General features: G+C 38.6%; 1 protein-coding gene across 3 annotated transcripts in view; it reads left to right on the top strand.

Moving 5' to 3' along the window:
• Positions 1 to 25,371, top strand: part of LOC136843713 (uncharacterized) — a 383,396-nt gene that overhangs the window by 343,706 nt on the left and 14,319 nt on the right. For all 3 annotated transcript variants that reach the window (XM_067112307.1, XM_067112305.1, XM_067112306.1), the window contains one exon: positions 12,297 to 13,528. In XM_067112307.1, coding sequence (XP_066968408.1) covers positions 12,297 to 13,528 — 1,232 coding nt within the window. The remainder of the gene's footprint in view (positions 1 to 12,296; positions 13,529 to 25,371) is intronic.

Genomic DNA, 25,371 nt, shown 5'->3' with positions numbered 1-25,371 from the left:
AAGGAGCACCAGGTCAATGTTTGTCAAGACTTGCTGGAGTCAATTGGGAACGATCCAGAGTTTCTTCGCCGGGTCATCTCAGGAGACGAGACTTGGGTCTTCCAGTATGACCCAGAAACCAAGAGACAGAGCCTGCAGTGGAAGACCCCAACTTTGCCCAGACCCAAGAAGGCTCGCATGTCCAAATCAAAGAACAAGGTCATGTTGATCGCATTCTTCGACCAGAAGGGAGTAGTCCATCATAAGTTCTTCCCTCAGGGTCAGACAGTCAACCAGCACTTCTACCAGCAGGTCCTCAATTGCCTCTATGACCGGGTGTGGCGCAGCAGGCGGCTCTGTGGAGAGACAATTCATGGCTGCTTTACCACAACAATGCGCCTGCACACACACTGCGCTCAGTGAGGCAGTTCTTGGCCAACAAACAGATCGCAGTTCTCTACCACCCACCTTATTCCCCAGATCTCTCACCGTGCGACTTCTGGCTCTTCTCCAAACTGAAGACTGTGCTCAAAGGAGCCCATTTCGCCCATGTAAAAGGGATCAAGGCCACTGTGATGAGGGAGCTAAGGGGCCTCAAGGAGGAGGACTTTGCTGAGTGCTTCTGTGGGTGGCAGACGCGAATGCAGACATACATTAACTCGGGGGGATTACTTTGAAGGGGACAATGCGTAATTTCTCTGTAGATTTTGAAATAAAACTATTTTGAGATGTCTCGTTTCTTTATTGTCACGCCTCGTGTGTGTGTGTGTGTGTGTGTGTGTGTGTGTGTGTGTGTGTATATATATATATATATATATATATATATATATATATATATATATATATATATATATATATATATATATATATATATATACATTGTGTTTTTGTAGATGCAAACGAACTCATTCTATATATATATATATATATATATATATATATATATATATATATATATATATATATATACATAAATAGAATGAGTTCGTTTGTATGCAAAAACACAATGTATATATATACATATATATACATATTTGAGCAAATATATATATATATATATATATATATATATATATATATATATATATATATATATTTTATTTATTTATTTATTTATTTATTTGAGCAAATGGCATTTGAAAATCGATGACTCAAATCGCAATCAATATTATTGTCATTTATGATGCTATGACCTTACATTTTTTAAAATGAAGCTAAATCTATGTAAATTATGCCTGTGTAACAATGTTTGAAAACGTTTATTAGTTATGAGATTTTTCCAAAAATGTGAGGGTAATTTCTTTTTAATCGCCACTTATGCCCTAAAATATGTCTTTCCAAGTTTTATTTTGTTCGTTTAGATTGTCAGCTTAAGTTGTTTTACAACGATGTACTGGAGTAATAAAAATATTCCGCTCCCAGCCCCCCAACTCAAGTTCGTGGGCAAGAAAAAAAGTCCAAAAATGTTCATTCGTATTGTCGTCACACAATGCTAATGAACACCAATAAACGTTAATAAACGTGTCATGGAATATGTTGATAATAATCTTAGCAAAACTGCAGATAAGGATTAATAATGAAGATAATGTGGTCATGCACAAAAGAAATTCCAACACTTTCAAAGACAATACTATCGTCGCCCATGTCTCGTAGATATAAATAAACATGAAGTATGTTACACATAATCCTAACAAACCTGTGAGTAATGGTTAATGACGAAGTTAATGGCAATCAATGCAAAAACAAAAATCTAAAAACAAATATCGATACACAGTTAACAAAGGTCAATAAACATAAGTAGGTCAATAATAATCATAAAAATTATTAATGATGAAGATAATAATGATTAATTCAAGAAAATAATCGTTAATGGATGAAAATGCTGGAAAAATGATAGATAATGGCAAAATTTTTTTTTTACTTACCAAAGTTTGAGAAGTTCTTGTCTTGTTTATAATGTCTCAGGTAGTGTAGTGAGCTCCATTCATTCATAGCCAAGCAGGGGACACCACAGAGAGTTAGGGGAAGGCCGGCGATGTGAAAAGGCAACACCACAATTGGCGCTTGCGGTACGCCGAGCTAACAGAAAGAACACAGGACATGGCATGCACGGTCTGCTCTCGGTCAGACCATGGCGACACAAAAGCCCAGTCGTTACCACAGAGTTTGGCATCCTTCGTGGCCATGGAAGTCACGGATAGTTTTTTATCCTATGCTTTTTCCTCTTGTTGAAGTGAGATGCATTGCTTCTAGCCCGCCTCCCATCAATAAGAGCTTAGAGGCATCCTTCTTCACAAGACGAAAACCGATATTATAATGGTAACTGAAAATACCGCCGGTTCGGGATTTGTTCGCGAGTGTAATGGCTGGAACAACTTTTCCACAGCAACGTGGGTCCTCGCAGAGACTATTGAACGAACGGAGAGGAAGGCAGTCTTGCAGATTGTTATTTCCTTGCCCTTGGAGGCAACAAAGCGGCCCAATGTCCACTTGCTTTCTTCGGCATTAGATCGATTCCTCTTGACAAGTTCCCGGTGATCATTTCTCTGCCTGAAGATCACATTCATCGTCTGATGCCCCACTTTGGAAAACGTCTCTTAATCAACGCAGTTGCTGGGGGCACCGACCTTCTTGGCTGAACAGTTTTCTTATTATGTGTCTTCTTAACAGAGCTTCGGTAGGACGTGCCAATTTTCTTCTTCTTTTCTTTTTTTTTTTTTTTTTTTTTTTTTGCTTTTGATCAACACTAGCATTACATGTTACTGGTCTACTTTTCCTTTCGTCTCCCTTTTCCCCACTTTCGCGGGTGTTCACTCTCATCAATAGAAAGTTCCACAATTTGGAAACCACTGCTGGTGGTGGCACTGGCACTGGCACTACCTTCAGAACTATTGGATGAGGGTGGTACTATAGATATAGAGTGAGAGATTGGGCAGCGTTTGATAGCTATCCAACCAGTTTGTGACGTGCACTACTTGGCGCCATTGCCGTGTTGATTCTTATGTAAACAATGACGCAACTCATGCAATCTAATGGGAAACACTGCACTCTTGAGACCGTGTTTTCTCGGCTGTCCTGCAAGGCAGTCATATGACTTATGCACCATTTACTAAACACACTATGTACTGTACGCAGAAATAAAAATACTTAATTGTGCTGGTCTATTGTTTTCTACAGCTAAACCATAAAGTTTTGCAGATATGGCGACGTTAGAACATTATAATAATGCTGCATTGACAGCCAATTTTCCCAGTAGTCTTTAAATATTGGTAAATGATCTTTGCAGCATTTACCAAGGACAACGTGTACTACATGTAGAAATAAAAATATTAATTCTGTCTGCCGTAGTTTTTATACACTTGAGCAATAAAGCTGACCAACTTGCTGATGTTATGTGCCTTTCTTTCCACCATAAATTTACAGTTTTACTCTCTAGAGGCAGAACTAATTATTATCGTTCTTTATTCAGGGGTCAAACTGACGGGCAGTAAAATTTGAAAACAGTTGATGAAATGATTGTCATTTCCAGTGCTGTCACCCCATGTAAGCTTCATCCATAGGCATAATCATATTATTAATAGCCTGGTTTTATTAGCCTGATACCTAACAGCCAATATTCAATAGTCTATATAATCGTTTTATAGGATTTTAAAATTTACTGCAACTGATACAATTAATAGGGATACAATTAATATTGTAGTATGCAGGGCTGTATAAATCTGGCCGTTGCCAGTACTAGTGTATAGCCTATGCCGGCTTGCCCCTTCTGGTTACTTCTTATAAGACTAAATCTACTTTGGCAGCCATATTTTTGCCTCTTAATATATTCTGAGCCTCAAAGTCTGTTGCAGAAACGTAAGCGCTTGCATACCAGAAGGTTTGAAAATGTACTTTGGCAGAAAATGCTTGCTGCTGCATATGTGTGATCCATCGTTTGGCTCTTTATCCCTTCTGCAGTTTCTAACGCAAGTAAGGTAGCGGCCTTGATCTTTGTTCTTGTCAGGAAATCTTAAACACAAAATTCACAAAAATCAGCCCTGAATTTAACATGTCACATATTATTAACAACAGGTTTCCTACACTGACCTGCAGACATTTTTAAGGCATATTTGAACCTACGAGGCTACTCACAGATCTTATAAGAGAAACCATTTATTTAATTACAGAATACATGTAATTACAATCTGCATCAATTCATATTCATACAGTTGTGATTTAGGGGACAGTACACTGTACGTACTGTACAGAAGCAGAAAAAAGCAATCGAACCATGACATAATTTATTTGTACAGCTTCAAGTGCAATTATTACTAGGAGGTACAAAGTTATGTAACATGTCACAGCCATACTGACCTATAATTCAACATACTTATTTACATTGTACAGTCTAAGTTAGACTAGCTTGTAAAAATAACTTAGACTTTCATAGCTAGCCAAGACTTGAGTGGAGAGGGACAGATAGACAAATCAGCATTCCTGAAGGTTGCCAAGTTAGGCTACCCTTGCTAGGCTAAGGTTAGGCTATGGAAGGCTACCCTTGGGTATTTGATGATCAACCCTAGTAGACTAGCTAGTTGGTAAAGTTTACTTTTAAAGCTATAATGTAGTATGATTTTGAAGTATCCTTTAGGTTAAAAATGATAATGGTAAAATTGAAGAATACTAACTTTAAGTGTTCTAGCAGATCAAATTGAGTGGGACAGGCATTTTCTGACAGCTGAGTCCTGTGCATACCAGGAGGTTTGAGAATTTATTGATAACATGGTAAATAACATTATAAAGGTAAATTTTTACAACAGTTCCAACTCCATTTTTCTAAAGTAATTATGTATTTTTATGTGAGTTTTAATGTGTTCTGAATAGTTATGATAGTAATACATCGGGGAAATGAGTTGTTTTTGAGTTACTAGCCTATACACCCCTACTACATCCAACATGGTTGGGGACCCTTTGAAATGGGTTTTGGGTGGGGTAAATCACCATCGACACAAAACAGCATTTGAATTAATGAATAAAATGAGGTAAATCATAGCATACCTAGCAAGCCATAGTCAGGCAACGTAGGCTAGTGTAATGTAGCCTAACATCCCTTAACCGCAAGGGGGTGGCAGAACAGCGCTTCGCGCCTTATCCGCATTTATAATGATTCATGGCAGGCTCGTATATACTGGCAAGAGGTAATGTTGTGCTCTGCTCAAGAAGCTAGCCCACAGGGGTTACAGAAGGTAAATCATGTTACAATATTTTAAAAACAATTATAAATTTACCTTAATTGGATGGACACAAACGTTTTGATGGGTTATATACAGAACAAGATGGTTGTGGCTCATCTACAGTGTCATCGTCGTCGTCGTCATCATCAGAAAATGATTCCCTAGGTGGTGATGGTGGCTGAGTGTCACTTAAAGGTGGATATAATTTAGCAGCTTCAAGTAAAAATTGGTGTAAAACTGAACTGTGCTGCTGCAGGTAACACTCCATGTTGTCTTTAAGAATCAATGCATCGTGTTTCATTTTCAAAGAAATCGTGAATTAAGCGAAAATAATCAAAGTCACAAGACGAACACAGACTGGACATGACCTCACTCTATGACAGACTTGAACCAAATGGCAAGGGAAAATGTCTGACACCAGTAAGATTTTCACTAGGTCACGTGACTCCCAGACAACACGTAACTACCCACAATGCAATTTTAAGGGGGAAAAAATTCGCATCAGAACCACAATGCAGTTCTAAACAAAAACAAACTTGCATCAGAGTACAAACTGTGTCCGTGTTAAAGTAAACAAAACACTTAGAAATTTTTCGAGGATGGGGATTATATAAACATTCATATCTCGGATATGGTGAATTTCCCCAAAAAGTGTTCAGAGACACAGTTTAATTACTTTTTATGCAAAATGCATCTATAATACTATAATTATTATAGAATGAGTTGGAACTATTGTAAAATAATACCCATTATAACACTTATTGATAACATGGTATATAACATCATAACATTTGTAACATTACAAAACTGCAGCAGGCCTAGGGCTAGGCCACATGATACTAGGCTATGTACGTTGTAGTACTAGTAGCAGGGAAAACTGTCAGACTTAACCAAGGTTATATATAACCTTGGTTAAGTCTGACAGACTGACGGTAACCCTACATGCTAATTTATTAGGCTATATGAATTCCATGTCAAATAGGCTTTAATAAAAAGCTTATTACAACATTCATTATTTTATTAACTCAAAAAGCAGGCGTGTAGTTGCCTGCAAGTTGACTGTGATCTATCATGTTTACTTGTTTTATGTTGTTTCAAAATAGTTATAAAGATTCTCTTGAATGAAAATATGTCAATTACTTGTGAAATGTGATCCCTGTTCTTTTGAGATCTTGTTTCAGTATGTAAAACAGTTGATGACCCAGCACTGGGTGCCGGAGATGGCTCTGTTGCTGCTGGCCTAGGCAATCGCTGCCGCTGCCATTTCTTGGAATCAACACAGCCTAGCATTGGCGTCCTACTTGCACGCGACATTCACGTGACTGTCCAATCTCTCTCCTCTATATCTTTGGGAGGCACACTTGCCCACACGTATGGCCTGCTTACTATAAGGATGTAACCACTTGTCATCTGAGGTGTGCCTGTCACTCTGATCGTAATATCGATTTCTTTTCGTCTTTTCACACTACTAGTCTTCCTTTGACATTTGCACTTCCTTCCTTAAATATCACTGCTCTCCTCATCTATTACGACACTGCCTTGCTTGATAACAACACTATCACCAAGAACTATGACCAGAAAAGGCTCCTCATCATCATCATCATCACTATGATCATCTAAACACGCAACATCATCCGAAATAGCTCTACTATCACCACAGAAGCCACCGACACAGGCACATTTCCCTTATTGTTTTTTTCTCTGAACACTATCCTTGGACACCTGGCCACATCGCACACTCCCACGGAATCTACACTATCTAGTCTAGACTCATAGTGGCGGTAAATAGTAGTATCGATCTGTAATCAGTAATGTCGATAAAGGTGTTTATTTTCGGAGTATTCAAGGGCAGTTCAGCCCTCACGAGACAATAATAAAAGCGATAACTGGCTGGTCTGCGTGTACCATACAGTATTTCTCGAGTAATGAAAACTCCTAACACGGCGTAGACTGGCTATCCTGCCGCGTGGCGTAGAACATTCTTCTCGAGGACGAAATTTCTCACCTCTCGAGCAACAGGACATATAGCTGCTTACGTTAGGATTTTTACCGTAATGGAGGTGGCATACAGCATTACTGTTCATGCCACATTTTTCTCGAATATATATATATATATATATATATATATATATATATATATATATATATATATATATATATATACATACATACATACATACAATATATATATATATATATACATACATACATACAATATATATATATATATATATATATATATATATATATATATATATATATATATATATACATAATTCAGCAACACTTCCTCAAATATAGTAAAAACCATTATCTCCAATTCTTAACATCATTCGCACGCATACGGTTTGAAGAAGAATAAGATGATTTGTGCATACATTTTATTCTAAGTAAGGTATATAAACTGTTCAAACGGGAAACTCCTCATATGAAGCGTATCACAACATAGTAAAGTGCAAGAACAGGCAGGAGGTCGAGCGCTTTGTTTAAATGCCTGATAAATAATAATAATAATAATAATAATAATAATAATAATATTATTATTATTATTATTATTATTATTATTATTATTATTATTATTATTGACTCTGAATAATCAGAAATGATATACCAGCCTGACAGGCAAACCGAAGGGTTATTTAGTGGGAAATGTATCGTAGATAACAAATACCATGAATCTGAAAGACAGTCCTTGCAAATTAGACTTTTGCGCGAATTATCTGGACAGTTGTAAAGCACTCACTCTGGCCACAGTGCAGCACTTGCCCGTCTGACGTAAGGCTTAACTAAATTGTGTTAATTCATATTTAACAGCAGGTTTTATGTGCCATTTGGAGGAAAGTCTCTTGGAAGACTACCTTGTCCAGCAACGACCTATAATTGTACTCCAAACGTTTTGTGGATGACACTTCTGTTCTTTTTTAAAACAGGGTTGCTGCTCAGTAGTTTTAGTTTGCTAATAATCTCAACCTTTATTTCATTGTACTAAACACTGAACGCGGAAACGACGACTGTTTGCCATTTCTTTGATTTGTCAGGAACCAGATCTGGCCAACAATCTTATTTCTACAGCTGATCCTCTTCTGGTTTTAAACCTAACAACATTTTCACTTTATTGCACAATCTCCTTTTTTTCTTTCGATTGGATTTATTTTCACAGTGGGGTGAAATATCTGACTCTATTTAAAAAAAAATGGCCGCCCACAACTTTTATTTGACGGATGCCTCAGAAAACTTTATAGATAATACGTTTCAAACTGAAATGCCTGTTCCTACTGTACCAACACTTAATTTCTATGCTTTTTATCTTATACGTTTAATGACATATTTTTAACTACTTTAACTCATATTATTCAAAAAACGCTTTTATTTTCTAAATCCTAAGCTTGTTCTTGAGGAATCTGAGAAAAATTGGCCCCTTTTTAAGTTTACAGACCCTGTTCTTAGTGTTCTGCGTTCCTTGGCTGTGTGTAAATATACTTGGCCGAGATATAATCTAATTGGGACTTATCTTGGTCCACTAGGAGGATCCTGAAAGTGCGGACCGATTCCCATTGTGGGAATCACTATTTCCTACGATAATTGTACCTTCTTATGCTGGAATCACTCACCATAAAACAACTAGTTTCTTGGTTGAACAGCCAGTGTTCTGCACCTCTGTTATCTCCTGAAAAGAAAATCTCCATCGTGAATGTGCTTCCCTGTGTCACAGTGCTCGTGTTTTCAGGCGTTAGCTTCGTTTACAACAAAAGTTTCTGTTTTTTACCTGTATATTTTACATAATCTAAATTCCTTTTACTTGAACCAATCTTTTTTATTGATTTTAATTGTTATAATTTCTGTTTTATTCCTGATGATGGAACTATGCTTTGAAACGTTTGCGTAAATGAAAAAAACTAAGTAACACCTCCCTTTCGTCAAATACATACATACATGCATATATATATATATATATATATATATATATATATATATATATATATATATATATATATATAAAGAAAGAGAGTGACCTTTGTAATCTGCTGTAAAATTTGCCTACGGACAGAAGGGCCGCTGAAAAAGAAAACCCACTACAGTGTAAAAAGAGGGAGCTGAGCTGGGAGAGCGTCCTTGAGCCAGGGGCGATAGAGAGAGGCCACTTCTGCAGAGTTCGGGGAGCCGGAGGGAGGGAGGGATCAGCACAGGGTAACGGCCTCCTATTATTGAAACTTGGCTGCATACTTTAGCAGTCTCATGTCAGCTATGATTTATAACTATTCTCAAAAACAATATGGATGAGAGAATAACACGACTGGGCTTTCCGTGAATTCAAAGCCATAATTCACAATTACAAAATGCAGCTAAATGACCTGATGGTGGTCAAACTACTGTTTATTGTCGTCATAAGCGACGATTCAGTCCTCTTATCTTTACTCTTACTAACTTAGCTTTAACTACGTTTGTCATTTCTTATTGTATTTCTCATACATGTAATTGGATTTTAACTGTATATGCTGTTGACTTAATTTAAGTAAAGTTCTATTATTATTATTATTATTATTATTATTATTATTATTATTATTATTATTATTATTATTATTATTATTGATAAAAATCGAAACCCGCAAAATTCTTTTCATGGCCACAGAAAGTTTTTCATAATGTGCTTAGTGGTGTGTTCTGAAACTGAGGATCCAGTAAACTCTCGACAAATCTGTAAATCTTTTATTATATCTGGCAACATCAACTACTGTGATTTATCTCTCGATTTAATACTAATTACTATTATAGTTATATCAACTTAGCTAAGTACATAAAGGTCGCCTGTGTTTATGTCTTACTTCGTCGGACCAGATGCAGACCTACCCACGGAAACTGAAAGGGGTAGGACGAGGGAGACGATGAACTCAAAGGAAAGGAAAGGAAAGGAAAGGAAAGGAAAGGAAAGGAAAGGAAAGGAAGTGCTGGCTGCACTTGTAGCAGAAGGATTGTCTTCTTATGATTTCTCGTAGCAGAGTTTTTTTTTCATCTCACACGTGTTGGGCAGCCAATGAGGGATGCGGCAGGATCACAACTTTCGCCCTCAACCAATCAGCAAGTGGCATCAGTGCCACTGATGGGCATCCTATGATGCGGGTGCCAATGCGCGTTATCTATATACAGCTATTTCGTCTATGTCATTTCGTTTTGAAATGTGTTTCCTTATTGAAAAGTCTTTATTTAATGTCTGTTTTATTAGCAACGCTAAAGAAAGGATGGTTTCTCGTTACTCATTAACTTTTGACAATTCTAATGACAGAGAGAGAGAGAGAGGGAGAGACAGCGTCTCATATGTGGCAGCCATTGAATCTGCTGGTGGCACTTGTCGGTGATAATAGCTTTTACCCCCGGCACTGTTCATAAGCAAACTTGACCCGTGCCAGGCACAAGTGCCACAAAGAAGCAGCAGCTTCTAAGACGAGGCCCTCCAGCGCAGCGCAACGAACGACCTCGCCCACCACGTGGCTGTCTCACCTTCGACGGCGCCAACAGCAGCGGGAGGTCGTCGTCGCCATCGCCGTCGTCGTCGTCCTTTTCGCCAGCGATAATTCTTCTGAACTCCGAAGTCCTTCGATGTCTCCCGAAGACGTTGTCCTTGACCAAGTTGCAAAGCAAGCTGCCAAAAGTCCGATCCAAGGATGAAAGTCTGTGCCCAAACCGCGGGTTTCTTAGGTGCCTGAAAGACTCTCACTTTCATTGACGATGAGAAAGTACTTTTTTATGCAGTGAGCAGAAAAGTGATAGACGCTGCAAGAAATCTAACAGACATTAAGAACTGCGATCTGTACCGTTTTCTGGTGGTGACATTATCAAATCTGGGAACAAACTTGCAAAGCGGCGCTCGTTTTCCGCAAGAACTTCTGACATCAAATCACCGTTCGCCTTCTCGTTTCCCGAAATAAGTTGTGACCCACAGGTGCGTGACGCTGCCCAAAGGTTAACCTGCCCTTCTAACCCCCACAGGTTATCGAAACAGCAAATACTTTGCCTCTCTAAAGATCAGTAGGGAACTAATCGTTCTTAATTAACGAATTATATTTTGTCTTTTGAAAATGTTCACTCTGAAGTTAATTTTAATCTTAAACCATTTGTTTTTAGGAATAAGTATGGAACAATTAGATACGCTTACATAGACACACACACACGCACACGCACACGCACGCCCACACACACACACACACACACACACACACACACATATATGTATATGTATATATATATATATATATATATATATATATATATATATATATATATATATATATAAAAACTTCATGGCATTTTGCGACGATATGAAGTATTGATAATGTCAAACTAAAGTATTCGAAACACAATGTTTTTAATAAAAGTAATTACGTAACTTCATTTATGAAATAACAACATTAACATCAATAATAATCGGCTTAATAATTTTATTTCTGTTGAAGGCCACAGTCAAGTACAGAATGTAGATAAATTGGAAATAGACACAAGAACAAGGTGAACAAACTTTTAACAACTGAATAATAATAATAATAATAATAATAATAATAATAATAATAATAATAATAATAATAATAAATACGTTTACTCTTCAACATCCTGTTTCTTCTTTCCACTATTCATCACGAAAAAATCCCAGAGACACTACAATAATCACCGCTGCTAAACTGACTAATATTCATGTGGTGAAACTTGTATTTCCATTTACTCACTTACATTTGCTTTCATAGTTACTGATTGGTCTTGTATTAGAAAAAATCGAGACCATTTTTCCTTTATTTTATCGATTGCTGTGATAGTCTGAATCATAATGTTTATGGTTACAACGCATTATTGTTCTAGAAAGTTCATATTTTTTTACTGTCACAAGCGTTATTTTAATAGTTAAGGCTATGAGGCTGCAGGCCTTTCTTCTTACAGGAAACACTGAAAAGGGGCCATGCTACCTAATATCCATGACCATTCTTTTCCCATAAAGTAATCTCAAAGGATCTTTTTCCTCTTCCAGGTATTATTTGACTAGTTGGGGCCGTGCTATTTATCGATGTTGATCATTCTTGTTCCAGAAAATGTTCTAAATGGATATGTTTCCTATTCCAGGTGTTCGCCGCAGGATGCACCTGGAAGAATATTCAACGACTCACGCCGAGTCTCCAGAACCTCTCATCCCGACTGAGCTGACCTCATGCGACCTGGGGGGACTGATCAGCCCACTGGGCGAATCTCCTCTTTCTGGGTCACCCCTGGATCCCCATGGAACATTCACACCTCCTACGATAAGCGTAGAAGCACCACAGGACTCTGGACCAACTTCCCAAATGTCAACGGCCCTGAATGCCCTTGGAGAACTTCATGGAGACTTGTATCTTGCAGGGGACGAATGGAGTCCTTCCTTAGAGAATCTACTAACAGCCGTCCCAGGAGGATCTTCACTTCCAGAATTGGTCGTGACTGACACTCGCCCACAGGATGCCTCTTTATTTTCTAGTCCAATGCCCCCACCTACATCCTCCACGGGCCTTTTAGATCTGCCCACAAACGAAGGTCTGGATCTTTACCTTGGGGGAACCAGGTGTTCAGCCTCTCCCATGAGCGTCTCCCCAGGGGGTTCGTCAATTCCTTCGCCTTTCACCTCCGCCAGGGGCTCCTTCAGTTCCACACGCCGTTATAAGCGTCCTTATTCAACGTCTCCCATGAACGCCGATGGTATAGACCTCAACACTATAATCAGATCCTCCCCAACATGTCTCAACGCCGGTTCTCCAACAACAACCACTCCAGCTCTGCAGGCCTTGTCCTGCTCTCCTTCTGGAAGCTACGGCCACCTCATTCCAAGACCAGAGGCCAACAACAATCAACCTCCAAGGGCTAATCTTAGCTTTCAGTCGCTCATTACCGACGATGACGTTAAGCCTTGTGTCAACAATAATAACACGATAAACAATCACAACAACAATGACAACAACAACGGCAGGCAGGTGACTGTACACTCCCTCTACAAGTCAGAACCAAAGAGCGAACCAGACGAAAGACAAGCGACTCCGCCCTACCAAGAGCACCTTCACCATCAGGAAACAGAGGAAGGCCGTCCGAACAGTCCCTCGGATGACGACGGTCCTCGTTTTTGCCGGTGGATGGACTGCAACATCCTGTTCCAGTCGAGGGAATCGCTTTCCAGGCACATCGAGAAGGCGCACATAGACCAGAGGAAGGGCGATGACTTCACTTGTTTCTGGGCGGCGTGTCAGAGGAGATACAGGCCCTTCAACGCCAGGTACAAGCTCCTTATTCACATGCGAGTCCACTCCGGAGAGAAGCCCAACAAATGCACGGTAAGAAACAACTCCTTGGCTTCCTTCGTTTCTCTCTTTGCATGAATGGAATCAGTCTCTTTAGTCGCTCTGCCTGTTCGTGTATCACATCACATTGAAAAAGGAATTCTCTTCAGTACTTCTTTTTTGCTCTTTGCTTCACTTTCATACTTCTATGTGGGGATGCTACTGTATGGAAGTCGTACCTTTTTTACTATTTTCGTCGTATATAATAATAATAATAATAATAATAATAATAATAATAATAATAATAATAATAATAACAGCAGCAGTAGTAGGTCATCACTAAATGCGAGTAGCTGATTTTTCACAGGTTTTTTAAGTAATCAAATTACTCCTTCAGAGGTAGACGAAGAAATCAAGTTCAATAATACGCAAATAGTTAACAGTTTCATTCACAGAATAAATTCTTTGAAGATTCCTTGCTCACTTCTTATGAAATATTAATCCTATTCCTTCGTGAAAATAATGAACATAAACATTCATAGTTCCTTAGCGAAATATCTGCAAAGAATTTCATTACTACAGTTCTTTAAGAACCGATTCTCTCTCTCTCTCTCTCTCTCTCTCTCTCTCTCTCTCTCTCTCTCTCTCTCTCTCTCTCTCTCTCAGGACAGTGAAAGAGACGATAACATCAGCTCTCTCTTTTACTCCCCTTACACGAACTATTTCATCAAAAATACGTAAATCGAAGCTGTCTAACCTCAACTATGTCTTAGTCATTTCCCGTTCCAATTTAAGCGTCTCGTTTCTAACGTCGTCTTTCAACATACGCTTCTCGCCCCTTCCTTCTCCTCTCCTTCCTTGGTAATTAAGTGAGTCGATAAAACATTCCATCTGAGATATGTACATATATATATATATATATATATATATATATATATATATATATATATATATATATATATATATGTATATATACTATATTTATATACATATGTGTGTGTGTAGGTGTGTGTGTGAATGTGTGTTTGTGTGTGTGAGTGTACACGAGGTTAGAATGTGTACGGACTATCCACTTTTAAACTAATAAAATTACATGTATGATCAATTAATAATTAACTTGCGATTTTCCCGTACATTTCATATTCATTTCTGACTCTTGGAATTCGCTCTCTCTCTCTCTCTCTCCCTCTCTCTCTCTCTCTCTCTCTCTCTCTCTCTCTCCTTAGTCGCATTTAGTCCTTCGTAAATTTAGTGATGCAAGATGCGAATCAATTGTTGAAATTTAGGACCTTGTAGACAATGAATATTAGATTTTTGTTAGACAAAGAACTCAGAAGTCATTCATAGTTAAAGACTTTTTGGGCAATTGAGGCTTCAAACTGCATTCGAGCCTCTATTAACCTTACGAGACTTCGTTTCAATAACAATATAGCACCATGGAGACTCCTGCTTTCCGATGAAAAGCTAGCGACGCCTCCGGTACTGAACAGTAAGAAAAAAGACACTGTGCGACATCATTAGATCATGACTTTCACGAACATCAGACGTATGGGTACAATGACACGAAAAGCTCACTAGCTTTCCACTGGTTCATAGGGGAGTCCTTCACAAACTGCGTGTTCAGTCCATGAACATCAAGAGACGGACGAACGAACAAGCGGACGACGCGGGTGGATGTCAAACTTCTCTCCAGCTTTGCCGTCGGAGGAAGTGACTCCAAGTAATAAAACTATAACCATAAACAACACGCAACGTTTTATTAAAAAGGGGAAAAATGCCACATGACGTACAGGATTACAAAAACGAAAAGGTAATTAACACTAAGGCACAGAAAAGAGTGAATTACAATAACAAAAACTGTCAGTACCCTTAATCACTGTCACTGAATTCCCACGCAGTAATTCTCTTCAATTGACAGTTATGATCCCGCTGTGTGTTTATATTCTCCCATTGCCCCTCATTTATGCGCGTGCGTTGCTGAATGACTTTCCTCCCTCCTTGGCCAACTTTTCATGAAGAAGACAAGAATGGGATAAGGGCACTTCAACGAGGAACGGCCACTGACGCGCATGGCTGGACTCCTTTCATGATATATATATATATATATATATATATATATATATATATATATATATATATATATATATATATATATATATATATATATATATATATATATATATATATATATATATGTGTGTGTGTGTGTGTGCGTGTGTGTGTGCGTGGCTGTGTGTACTGTATGTGTGAGAACTCGTTCGTCCTCAGCAAGGGCCTCGTGTATACTGAAGAAAGGAGTCCAGCCATGCGCGTCAGTGGCCGTTCCCTCGTTGAAGTGACCCTATCCCATTCTTGTCTTCTTCATGAAAAGTTAGCCAAGGAGGGAAGAAAGTCATTCAGCAACGCACACGCATAAATATATGTGTGTGTGCATTTTATGTGTGTGTGTCTGTGTGTGCGCGCACGCATTAATACGTTCACAAATATATGCGTACTCCTTTAGGCGCAAAAACAGCACAAAGAAGAGCCATGCAACTTTAAAATTTGTTTAAAGAAAAAAGAACAATAAAAATAAAAAAAAAAAGGAGAGGAGACCATTGCGTGATATCACACAGTTACTCAGCTTCAAGATCAACACGGCGTAGTATGACTCATTCATAAAGAATATATTACTATAATGGTGGTATTTCATTCATGGTTTCATTCTGGGGAGATAAGAGTAGAGAGTCCTGATCATTTAAATTCTCTGCTTGTGTGCATGTCGCGGTTATCCAGCCAAATGTTACCTATCGTCTTCCTCTTCTTTTCTGATCTTGGATTTCCGATCACTCCAGTGATCTGTTTTTCTTGATAGCTTCGCTCTTCTTCTCTCTTACTTCTCTTGTCGATTTTAGAATTTTTTTTTTTTTATTGCTGTCGCTTCCTCTTCTTATCTGCCGATCTTCCGGTTACCCTTTCGTTCGGTTTATTTCACCCTTTTTCTCCGCTTTTAAGTTTCTTTCTCTTTTTCTTGTGGATTCATCCTGTCCTTTCGTCTTTTCATCCTTATTTTCTCTTTATCGCGTTTTTTTTCTTTTCACTGAATCATTCCCCCGTGTTTTTCTCTCTGTTAGCCGGTAGCTGAATAGTCATATTCCGAGAAGCGAGTCCTTACTCGAGACCAGAATGTGACTCACATTTTACAATTTCCGTTTTATTTACTGAGATTCCTGTGATGTTCTGAGCCAGACATTGCAAAGCTGTAAGACTAGTTTCATTGTCACTAAACAGACTGACTTGTTTGGGAGGGGGGGCGGGGGGGTGGAGCCCCAGAGGCGATGAAATGAGCGAGATGAGAGTTTTCATAAAGGAAAACTTTGGTCAGTCACAGCATTTAACATCAAATCGAATCAGTCATCAAATACTTGATGCCGATGGCCGTCATAACGTAAGGCCAGTCTCCAATACCATCTCAGTCCATCAGTTCAGGATAAAAAGAAACAACAGCCCATACCTTCGTCTTGCTGCTCATTCTTGAAAAAAGACCTCGGCTTCCCGCCCCATCGGCCTCTTCATTTAAGAAAGTGGTTCATTGTTTGTGAATTAACAGACTTTTTCAGTAATAGTGGTAATAACTCTTGGTCACTTATTATTCCAGTCCGTTATATTGAGAGAGAGAGAGAGAGAGAGAGAGAGAGAGAGAGAGAGAGAGAGAGAGAGAGAGAGCACTCGAAAACCGGAATATTTTAATGACTAATACGGTTAGGTGTCTGGGTCAGCAATTATGACACTTTCTATTTCCTTTAATCTCATTTTAACTTATATATATATATATATATATATATATATATATATATATATATATATATATATATATATATACTATATATATATACATACATTATATATATATATATATATATATATATATATATATATATATATATATATACTATATATATATACATACATATATATATATATATATATATATATATATATATATATAAATATATGTGTGTGTGTGTGTGTGTGTTTGTGTGTGTGGCAATTAAAACACACGGGGCTGTAAGAAGGGAGTATATAAACTATTTTTGCATGTTTATAAATCCATAAATGATACAGTCGGTTGTCTTTCGCTTGCTAGTGGCCAAAAGTCATTCCCAAAAGTGTTGGGTGCAAGCGAGGGAGGCAGGCAACCGACAACGCAGACTGAACGAAATAAAATGATACCGGTCCCTCTATCACTCCCACTGGCATATATATATATATATATATATATATATATATATATATATATATATATATATATATATATATATATATATATATATATATATATATATATATATATATATATATATATATATATATATATATACCATGGGCCTCACCTCTCTACGTTAGGTCATGTCAAAACACTGACCATTTCATTCATCAGCTGTTAAGGTTTTGGTTTAAATTAATAGTGCGATTACTTTAGTAGGCCGCCAATTTTTTTTATTTACCTGCGTCTGTTTGTTTATATATCCAAAGTTGATTGAGAGAAAGGAATTAAATTTCGAGGAAGGTGAAGGTGGGCCTCGGCGACTGACCGTTTTGACTGTTTGGCCCAGGATCCGAATGAGAACCCAACAGGTTTAGTCGAGGTGACTGAGGATTGTGTTGTTAATCTGTGCATTTGTTAGTTCCTGAATAACAGAATAGTTATCACGTTCTGCTTCAGGTTACCGGACATGTATAACTTTTCATTTCATTATTTGCCTCCCTAATGATAATAATATTGCACTTGAGCAATAGTTTACTAGTGGAATTTAAGGCTAGTAACTTTTTCTGAATCTAAATGAAAGCGTTGCGAATCCAAGCATACTAACAATTAAAATAATAACAGACTGGTATCGTCTTTTGTTTACGTCTGCTGGCCTCACGAGTAGTTTATATACTGTTCCAGCTTTACGGGCAACAAAGGAAGCATTTCGCTCCCGTTCCGAGCACATCTCTATCGGGAAACTTCCTTCGTCGAGTTTTGCTCTGGATGAAATCTCTCCCAAGGGATCGACCTGGGGTCTTAAAGCGTTCCCTAAAGAACGCTTCTTAACAGTTTTCTTGCTATATTAAGCTTGCTATTAAAATACTTGACACCATTTTCCAATACTTGTGACGATATACATTAGAACTGTGTGTTTTAACTTGACCAAAAACGAATAACTTGAATAATCTTCCAGTTCATATATATATATACATACATATATATATATATATATATATATATATATATATATATATATATATATATATATATATGTATATATTAGTTAATACCAATTTTGGCGGAAAGATGCCGAAAACGATCAGAAACTTGCTCGAGTAACATCGTGTTTACAGAGGCTTCAAAATCCTCTAAACGTGTTGTTTCTTCTTGTGCTTTTTTCTTTCCCATGACGGCTGTCAGGGTTAAGAAGTCTCCTATCATCCCGAGAGGGCGTCTCTCTCTCTCTCTCTCTCTCTCTCTCTCTCTCTCTCTCTCTCTCTCTCTCTCTCTCTCTCAGGAATAAACTAATGGTTAATGTTCCCCTGTACTCATAAGCAGTTGAAACTCCTCTCAGGCGAAGTGGAGAAAAGCAGGAAAAATAATAGTTTTTATTCTTTGTCATGGGCGAAGAGGTGAAAAAAAGCGGGGTAGAGATCAAATGCTTTGATCTCTCTCTCTCTCTCTCTCTCTCTCTCTCTCTCTCTCTCTCTCTCTCTCTGTGTGTGCTCTTCTCTTTCTTTCTTGTTCCCTTTCTCAGTCGAGAAGTGGCGAGGGGAAAAAAGTTGCTCGCTTTTGTGAGAGGCGGATTTGGGAGGCTGATCTGTCCCATTTAAAATTCAAAACTTTCTCCACTTGATGAATATGAGGCCACACATCAGCTTTTGGGTCTTCCGTCGATTGTTGTATTAGGCCTACATATGCATAAGTTCAGTCTAAATCTTAGAATATGAGAGAGGGAGAGGGAGAGGGAGAGGAGAGGGCGGAGGGAATAACTCAAAACATGACATAATTTACCTTAGAAATGGTAAGAGAGAGAGAGAGAGAGAGAAAATTTTCAATAATAATTCTGTGATTGTGCATTTACCCAGCCTTCACTTCATGAACTAGAAAGGCAGTATTCACTCTCACGAATGATGGAATAAGAAAAACCAGTGGCAGACATAGTTAGAGAACAAAGAAGGAAGAGAAAAAGAAAGAAACGAGACTGAGAAATTCGAGTAATACATCTTTGGCATTTTTATACCGGCCACCCGAGATCTCAGGTTACGGATAGCTGCTGCCTTGTGCAGCAGCTACAGACTGTTTGGATCCCCGTTACAACGGCCGACACAGGGCTCATGCTACTGTTATTTCCATTGCTTTGACTGATGTTACCGTTACTCCCTTTGTGCTAAGTGACGTTACTGTTATTTTCATTATGTGAACTGATTAGAGGTTAATTTCCGTCGTGTGGACATGATTTTTGCTGTGTGCCTCTAAGGAGGTCCAGAGCTCTTATGCTTGCTTCTTGGTCTCTTTTTAAAACACTGTTGTGTTCCTTGTGTCAATGCTGCATGGAGTTACATACCTCTCTCATGGCAATAAATTGCTATTTGCTCTACAGCGTTAATGATCTCTGCCAATGACGTTAAACAGAGGTCATTATATTCACCCATTTCTGTTTGCCTGCCTTCCTGTCTTCAAAATGTTGATGGATTTTCATGAAAATTTGTAGAGCTGCTGCTCACAGAACAAGAAACAGCTGATTCGATTTTGAAAAGGGTCCGGATCTGCTCGCGCATTCCTGATTCTTCTCTTCCTTTACTTCACATTTTCATTCTACTCTTCACTTCTGTTTTTTCGTTCTTTTTTAATCCTTTCGGTCGCACCCTAACATTGTCCATTACGTTCAATTAAACACCGTCGTTTAATGTGAACGTCGTGTAATTCGCCTCTCTCTCCGTAGACATTAGCGACTGCGGAACTTAAGTTCAAACAGGGGCGATGACATTATTCTCAGAACTGCCCGAGCCCTCGTTCGTTCCAAAGTACATACCTCCAGATAAATGGGGTATTAAAATCCCCTCCCTCTCTCTCTCTCTCTCTCTCTCTCTCTCTCTCTCTCTAACATCTTGTAAATGTATTGCTCTTTTGCTCTTACAAGCATTCAACATCCAATTTCTTAGTATGAAATCAAGGAATTTCTGAGTGTTTGTGGAAATAAAATCTATAACTGATAATTGATATGTATCTTATGAAAAATCATTCATTCCAACTAATTCTTTTATCTGTCAAATGAAGGGTACAAAAAATTTTAAAGCATGAATAATATGAAGGACAAATGCGGTTATCTTTATCTATTATTATAGTCAATATCGATAAATCTATGAAAGGATGTTGATACATTCGAATAAACTACACAGCACTTGGCAGCACAACTTCTGCCGATGTGTGCAGAACAACAGTGAATTAAAGCAATCATGACTTATTATCAAAATCTGTAGCTGAATTCATATCTAAAAGGACTTCTTAATCCGGAATGTGGATACGTCATTCAAGCACGATATTTTTTTGTTCTACGGGATTCGTACTGCATTACAAATTTATCATACCTGTAGCTTGTAAATAGCCTTACAAAAGTTAGTTTCTGGGTGGTTTTAATGACTAATTACAGGAGAGAGAGAGAGAGAGAGAGAGAGAGAGAGAGAGAGAGAGAGAGAGAGAGAGAGAGAGAGAGAGAATTATCAACCACTTAATAGCTCAGTTAGATTAGCACATTAATTGCAAGACCATTATTGTTATCGGTCTCACGGTGCACTGCTAATGTAAAAAGTCGTCCACATGTTGAAAATTCTTTATATATCTTTATCATTACTTTTAAGCAGCCACTGAGTTATTTACAAAAAGCTAATCTATGCTTTCACAAAGTTAATAAACAACTGAAGAAATCAACATACTATTTCTTGGAAAAAATAATATATAATTACAATAACAATGATGTCAAACGGTCTTTTCCTTGCACAAAAAATCAGACGTTTCAAGAAACCGACTACCGATCGACAGCCAACTCAAAACGACAGAGAATGCCATACGTCAATGGGTATATGGCTGGGTAAATAACTACCAATCGCAGGGCATGAATGACCTCGTGAGTCGAGGTCTGGTACCTTGTGTAAGTGTGAGTAAAGACAGTCAACTGAGATAACACGACACTGCTGGCTGTTGCTTATGAGTAACCCACCCACACGCCCACGCCTCAAGCCACAGCACCCAAGGGGGTCTCTCTCCTCCTCCCGTCCCTTCTCCTGGCCCTCCTCCTGAGAGAGCGTGCCCCTCCAAGGGCGTTGAGAGTACCCCAGGGGGTCTCGTCTCTGCAAAGCGTGGGAACTGGCTAGTCCAGACACCAAAAGCCGCGTGAGTGTGCCAGCGGCCCATTCATGAAACCTCTCCCCGAGGCTGCTTTGCTATTCACTTCGCTCTCGCTCTCGCTCTCTCAAAGTCGTCCTGTGACTCGGCCGCCTCTTACAACTAACATTCGCGACTCCATTTTCTTCGTGCGTTGTTTACTTTGGTCTCTTGGACAGAGGTCAAGCGTTCGTTCACCCATGATGTCTGTTTGTGCGAGATCTCTCAAGGGTACTCACTGATGGACGTCGGAGGAACTTTTGCCAAAGTTCGTTATGGGCCCTGGAAAAGTCGATCTGGATACGGATGCGCTCTTCAAGGGCTTTCTATTTAGCGCTTGTTTTCGTGAGTGTGTGTGTGTGTGTGTGTGCGTGTGTGTGTAGAAGAGCTGGTCGTTGCTGATAGTAACTGACTGGTTTGTCTGTTTAGCTGCGACGTGAGAAAATGCAATGGGTCTAGTCATGTTAACCATAACATGAGAATTTATATATATATATATATATATATATATATATATATATATATATATATATACACCGTATATATACTGCATATCATCAATAAAGGGAAGGGGACACACAGATGTACAAGCTGTCTTTATTCCAACGTTTCGTAATTGTCCATTTAATTACATCATCAGTGTGTCCTCTTCCCCTATTGATGAGATGATTATTAATATGGATTGACTCCTGACTCCTTACACTAAGCTATATATATATATATATATATATATATATATATATATATATATATATATATATATATATATATATATATATATATTCAGTATATATACATATACAGGTGCATATTACAGTGCGCTCATGCGTGCTCATGAAATTTGCTTCCACATACATGTTTCTGAATGTAAGTGTGTATTTTTTCCTACGTATCAGCCGTACAGTACACGCGCATACTAAAGGCTACGTCAAACATTCTGGACTAAAAGGAAAGCATCTGCGCTCTGCTGTATTGAGCAGTTAGGAGGAGATTAATTTCGTTCTACGAGAGAGAGAGAGAGAGAGAGAGAGAGAGAGAGAGAGAGAGAGAGAGAGAGAGAGAGAGAGAGAGCATGTTAATGCTTTTTACCTTCTTTTTTATGCCTCTGTTACTAGCACTGCCTCAAAGTAGCCAAAACCAAGAGAAGAGGAGCAGTCGGAGCCATTTGCGTCAGCTGCTGCCGAACCACAAAAGGTATTTCCGAGATAGACTGAGAAAACAAACAAGTCAGAAAAAAAAGTCCCTCTTGCATTAAACATTTGTTTGGGCGTCTGTCACTCACTCGATTTGGGTTTGGGTCTCTTGAAAGTGAAGGAGGGAAGCATGAAATTCTTTCGTGAGTGTGACTGCAATCGGGCTGAAAATCGCTCGCTGTCAGGTGTCGCGACTCCTCTGGACACGGCTGCTTGGAGAGATCGCTGTGACTTGTCGTAAGTTTCAGCAACGCTGGTTATTAAGAAGTGAAGCTTTAGCTTCAGTTTCCTTCTCTGTTTCACGCGTCATACGATTAGGATCGCCTCTTCTGGGAATTACCAAACTATGAAACAGCTTACTTTAACTTTTACTTACATAGCATAAAATAACTTTTCACTTCGTCATCAAATTAGTTGCAATGTCTTATCAGTAAAAGGGAAATTACTGTATTTTCTCAGATTTAGTGCACAGTCTTCAAAATTTAAAAGAAAATAACTCAAATATGTCTTGACATGACAGAAGTTTTGGAAAAGTGAAGAAAATTACAAATTTCTGTCTAAATAAAAGCGCAGCATTTAAACTTAAAAGCAAATTTTTGTCTTCGGATTTGAATTATCTTAGAAAAAAACTAGCCAATTACTCTCTTCAAATTAATGTGTATATACATATATACATAAATATATGTATATATATATATATATATATATATATATATATATATATATATATACATATGTATATATATGTATATATATGTATATATATATATATATATATATATATATATATATATATATATATATATATATATATATATATATATACACCCGAGTGGAAAATAATTAATTCGTCTATAGTTTATGAATCAAAAGAGAATTACGGTTTTTCCTCTTTAAATGAGCGAACGTCTGTCCTGTGCGTCAAACCTGCTGTTTTCAGCCTCAATCTTGACATGCGATGGTCCTTCCTCCACCAAACAGTCGTCCACGAAGTCCTTAAGAGCTTGGCAGTTGATCAGAGTTCAGAAAAGGTTGATATAGCATCTCTGCCGTCTCCTTCTCGTCCGTCTCTTGAGGAGACAAAAACAAACGGTGTCGCCACTGCTATGCGCTTCATGTGTCCCCGCGGCCACCCCCTTGGGCTCATCCTATACACGATCCTTGGCGTCGTCGTGACAGCGCCATCTATTCTCCGCGTGTTTCAGGCGTCCATTTTGCCATCCGTTCGCAACTTGTAAACGTTTGTGCGCAATACTTCCATGAGATCAACTCTACCTTCCTAGACATTATTATTTCTTCTATCTAAATGGAAACATTCATGTAGAACAAACCTGGGATGCAATTATTTGCAAAGAAGCTTACACGGGGTAAAATTGCCAGACAAAGAAGTAAAGAAATACAAAGATCGAGATAAAAGCACGCACAATCACCAATAGCAACGTGCAGTGATGCATACATGAGCGTCAAACCAGCATGATCTCTGGGTCGTCCTCGCATTCATCTTGAGAAAAGAAGGGAAACTCGCAAATCTTGCATGAAGGATTTCAAGGTGGCTTTACAGTCCTGGTAGGCCAAAGGCATGGTGTCGCTCTCGCGTCCTTCTCCGTCGCCTGAAGCAGGGGCAAAAACGATCGGCTGAGGATCGAGTGACACGACTTTTGTTTGTAGCCACTGTGGCCCACTCTTCTCCCTCTGGCTCCTACCCCCCGCATTCCCGCCTCTCTTCTCCCTCCACGCGCTTTTGCACTTCTTTGCCTTTTTGGGAGGAGGAGGGGGGGGGCGCGAGTGGAGAAAGAAGAGCCTAAAGTGGCATAGTTATCCAAAACGAGACCGGTGGTTGTGCATGACTACTGATACCGATTGACAATTAGGTAAAGGCAAAACCGCCTCTTGATAAGAGGCAAGTAAGCTCATTCAAGGAATCCAGAGAAAGGCCAAGACTAGATGTGATCGGTATCAAGGTCAAATCAAGCCAACTGATCCCAAATCCGCAACTTCAGTGAGAAGTTGATAAGATTTTGACTTCTCACTGAAGGAGAAGGTGAGGTGAGGTGTTCTCTGAACAGCGCAAAGACTACACAGAAGTGCAAACTGAAAAAGTTGAAAGGAAGATTCTCCGCTTTGCCTCAGGAATTCATTATTTGATAAAAAATAAGGAAATAACTTCTTCATATCTACTCTTAATGCTTATTTAAATGACTGTTTGAAAGAAACAGTCAACACCGGATTGGCGCAGGGAATGTTATTGCAAATCTCATGAAGATGAATAAACATCTCATACTGGTGTACCTGTCATATCACAAATGGCG

Source organism: Macrobrachium rosenbergii, chromosome 12 (assembly GCF_040412425.1).
Source record: "Macrobrachium rosenbergii isolate ZJJX-2024 chromosome 12, ASM4041242v1, whole genome shotgun sequence".
In the NCBI taxonomy this organism is placed as follows: domain Eukaryota; kingdom Metazoa; phylum Arthropoda; class Malacostraca; order Decapoda; family Palaemonidae; genus Macrobrachium; species Macrobrachium rosenbergii.
This window is presented reverse-complemented; position numbering and strand designations above follow the sequence as displayed.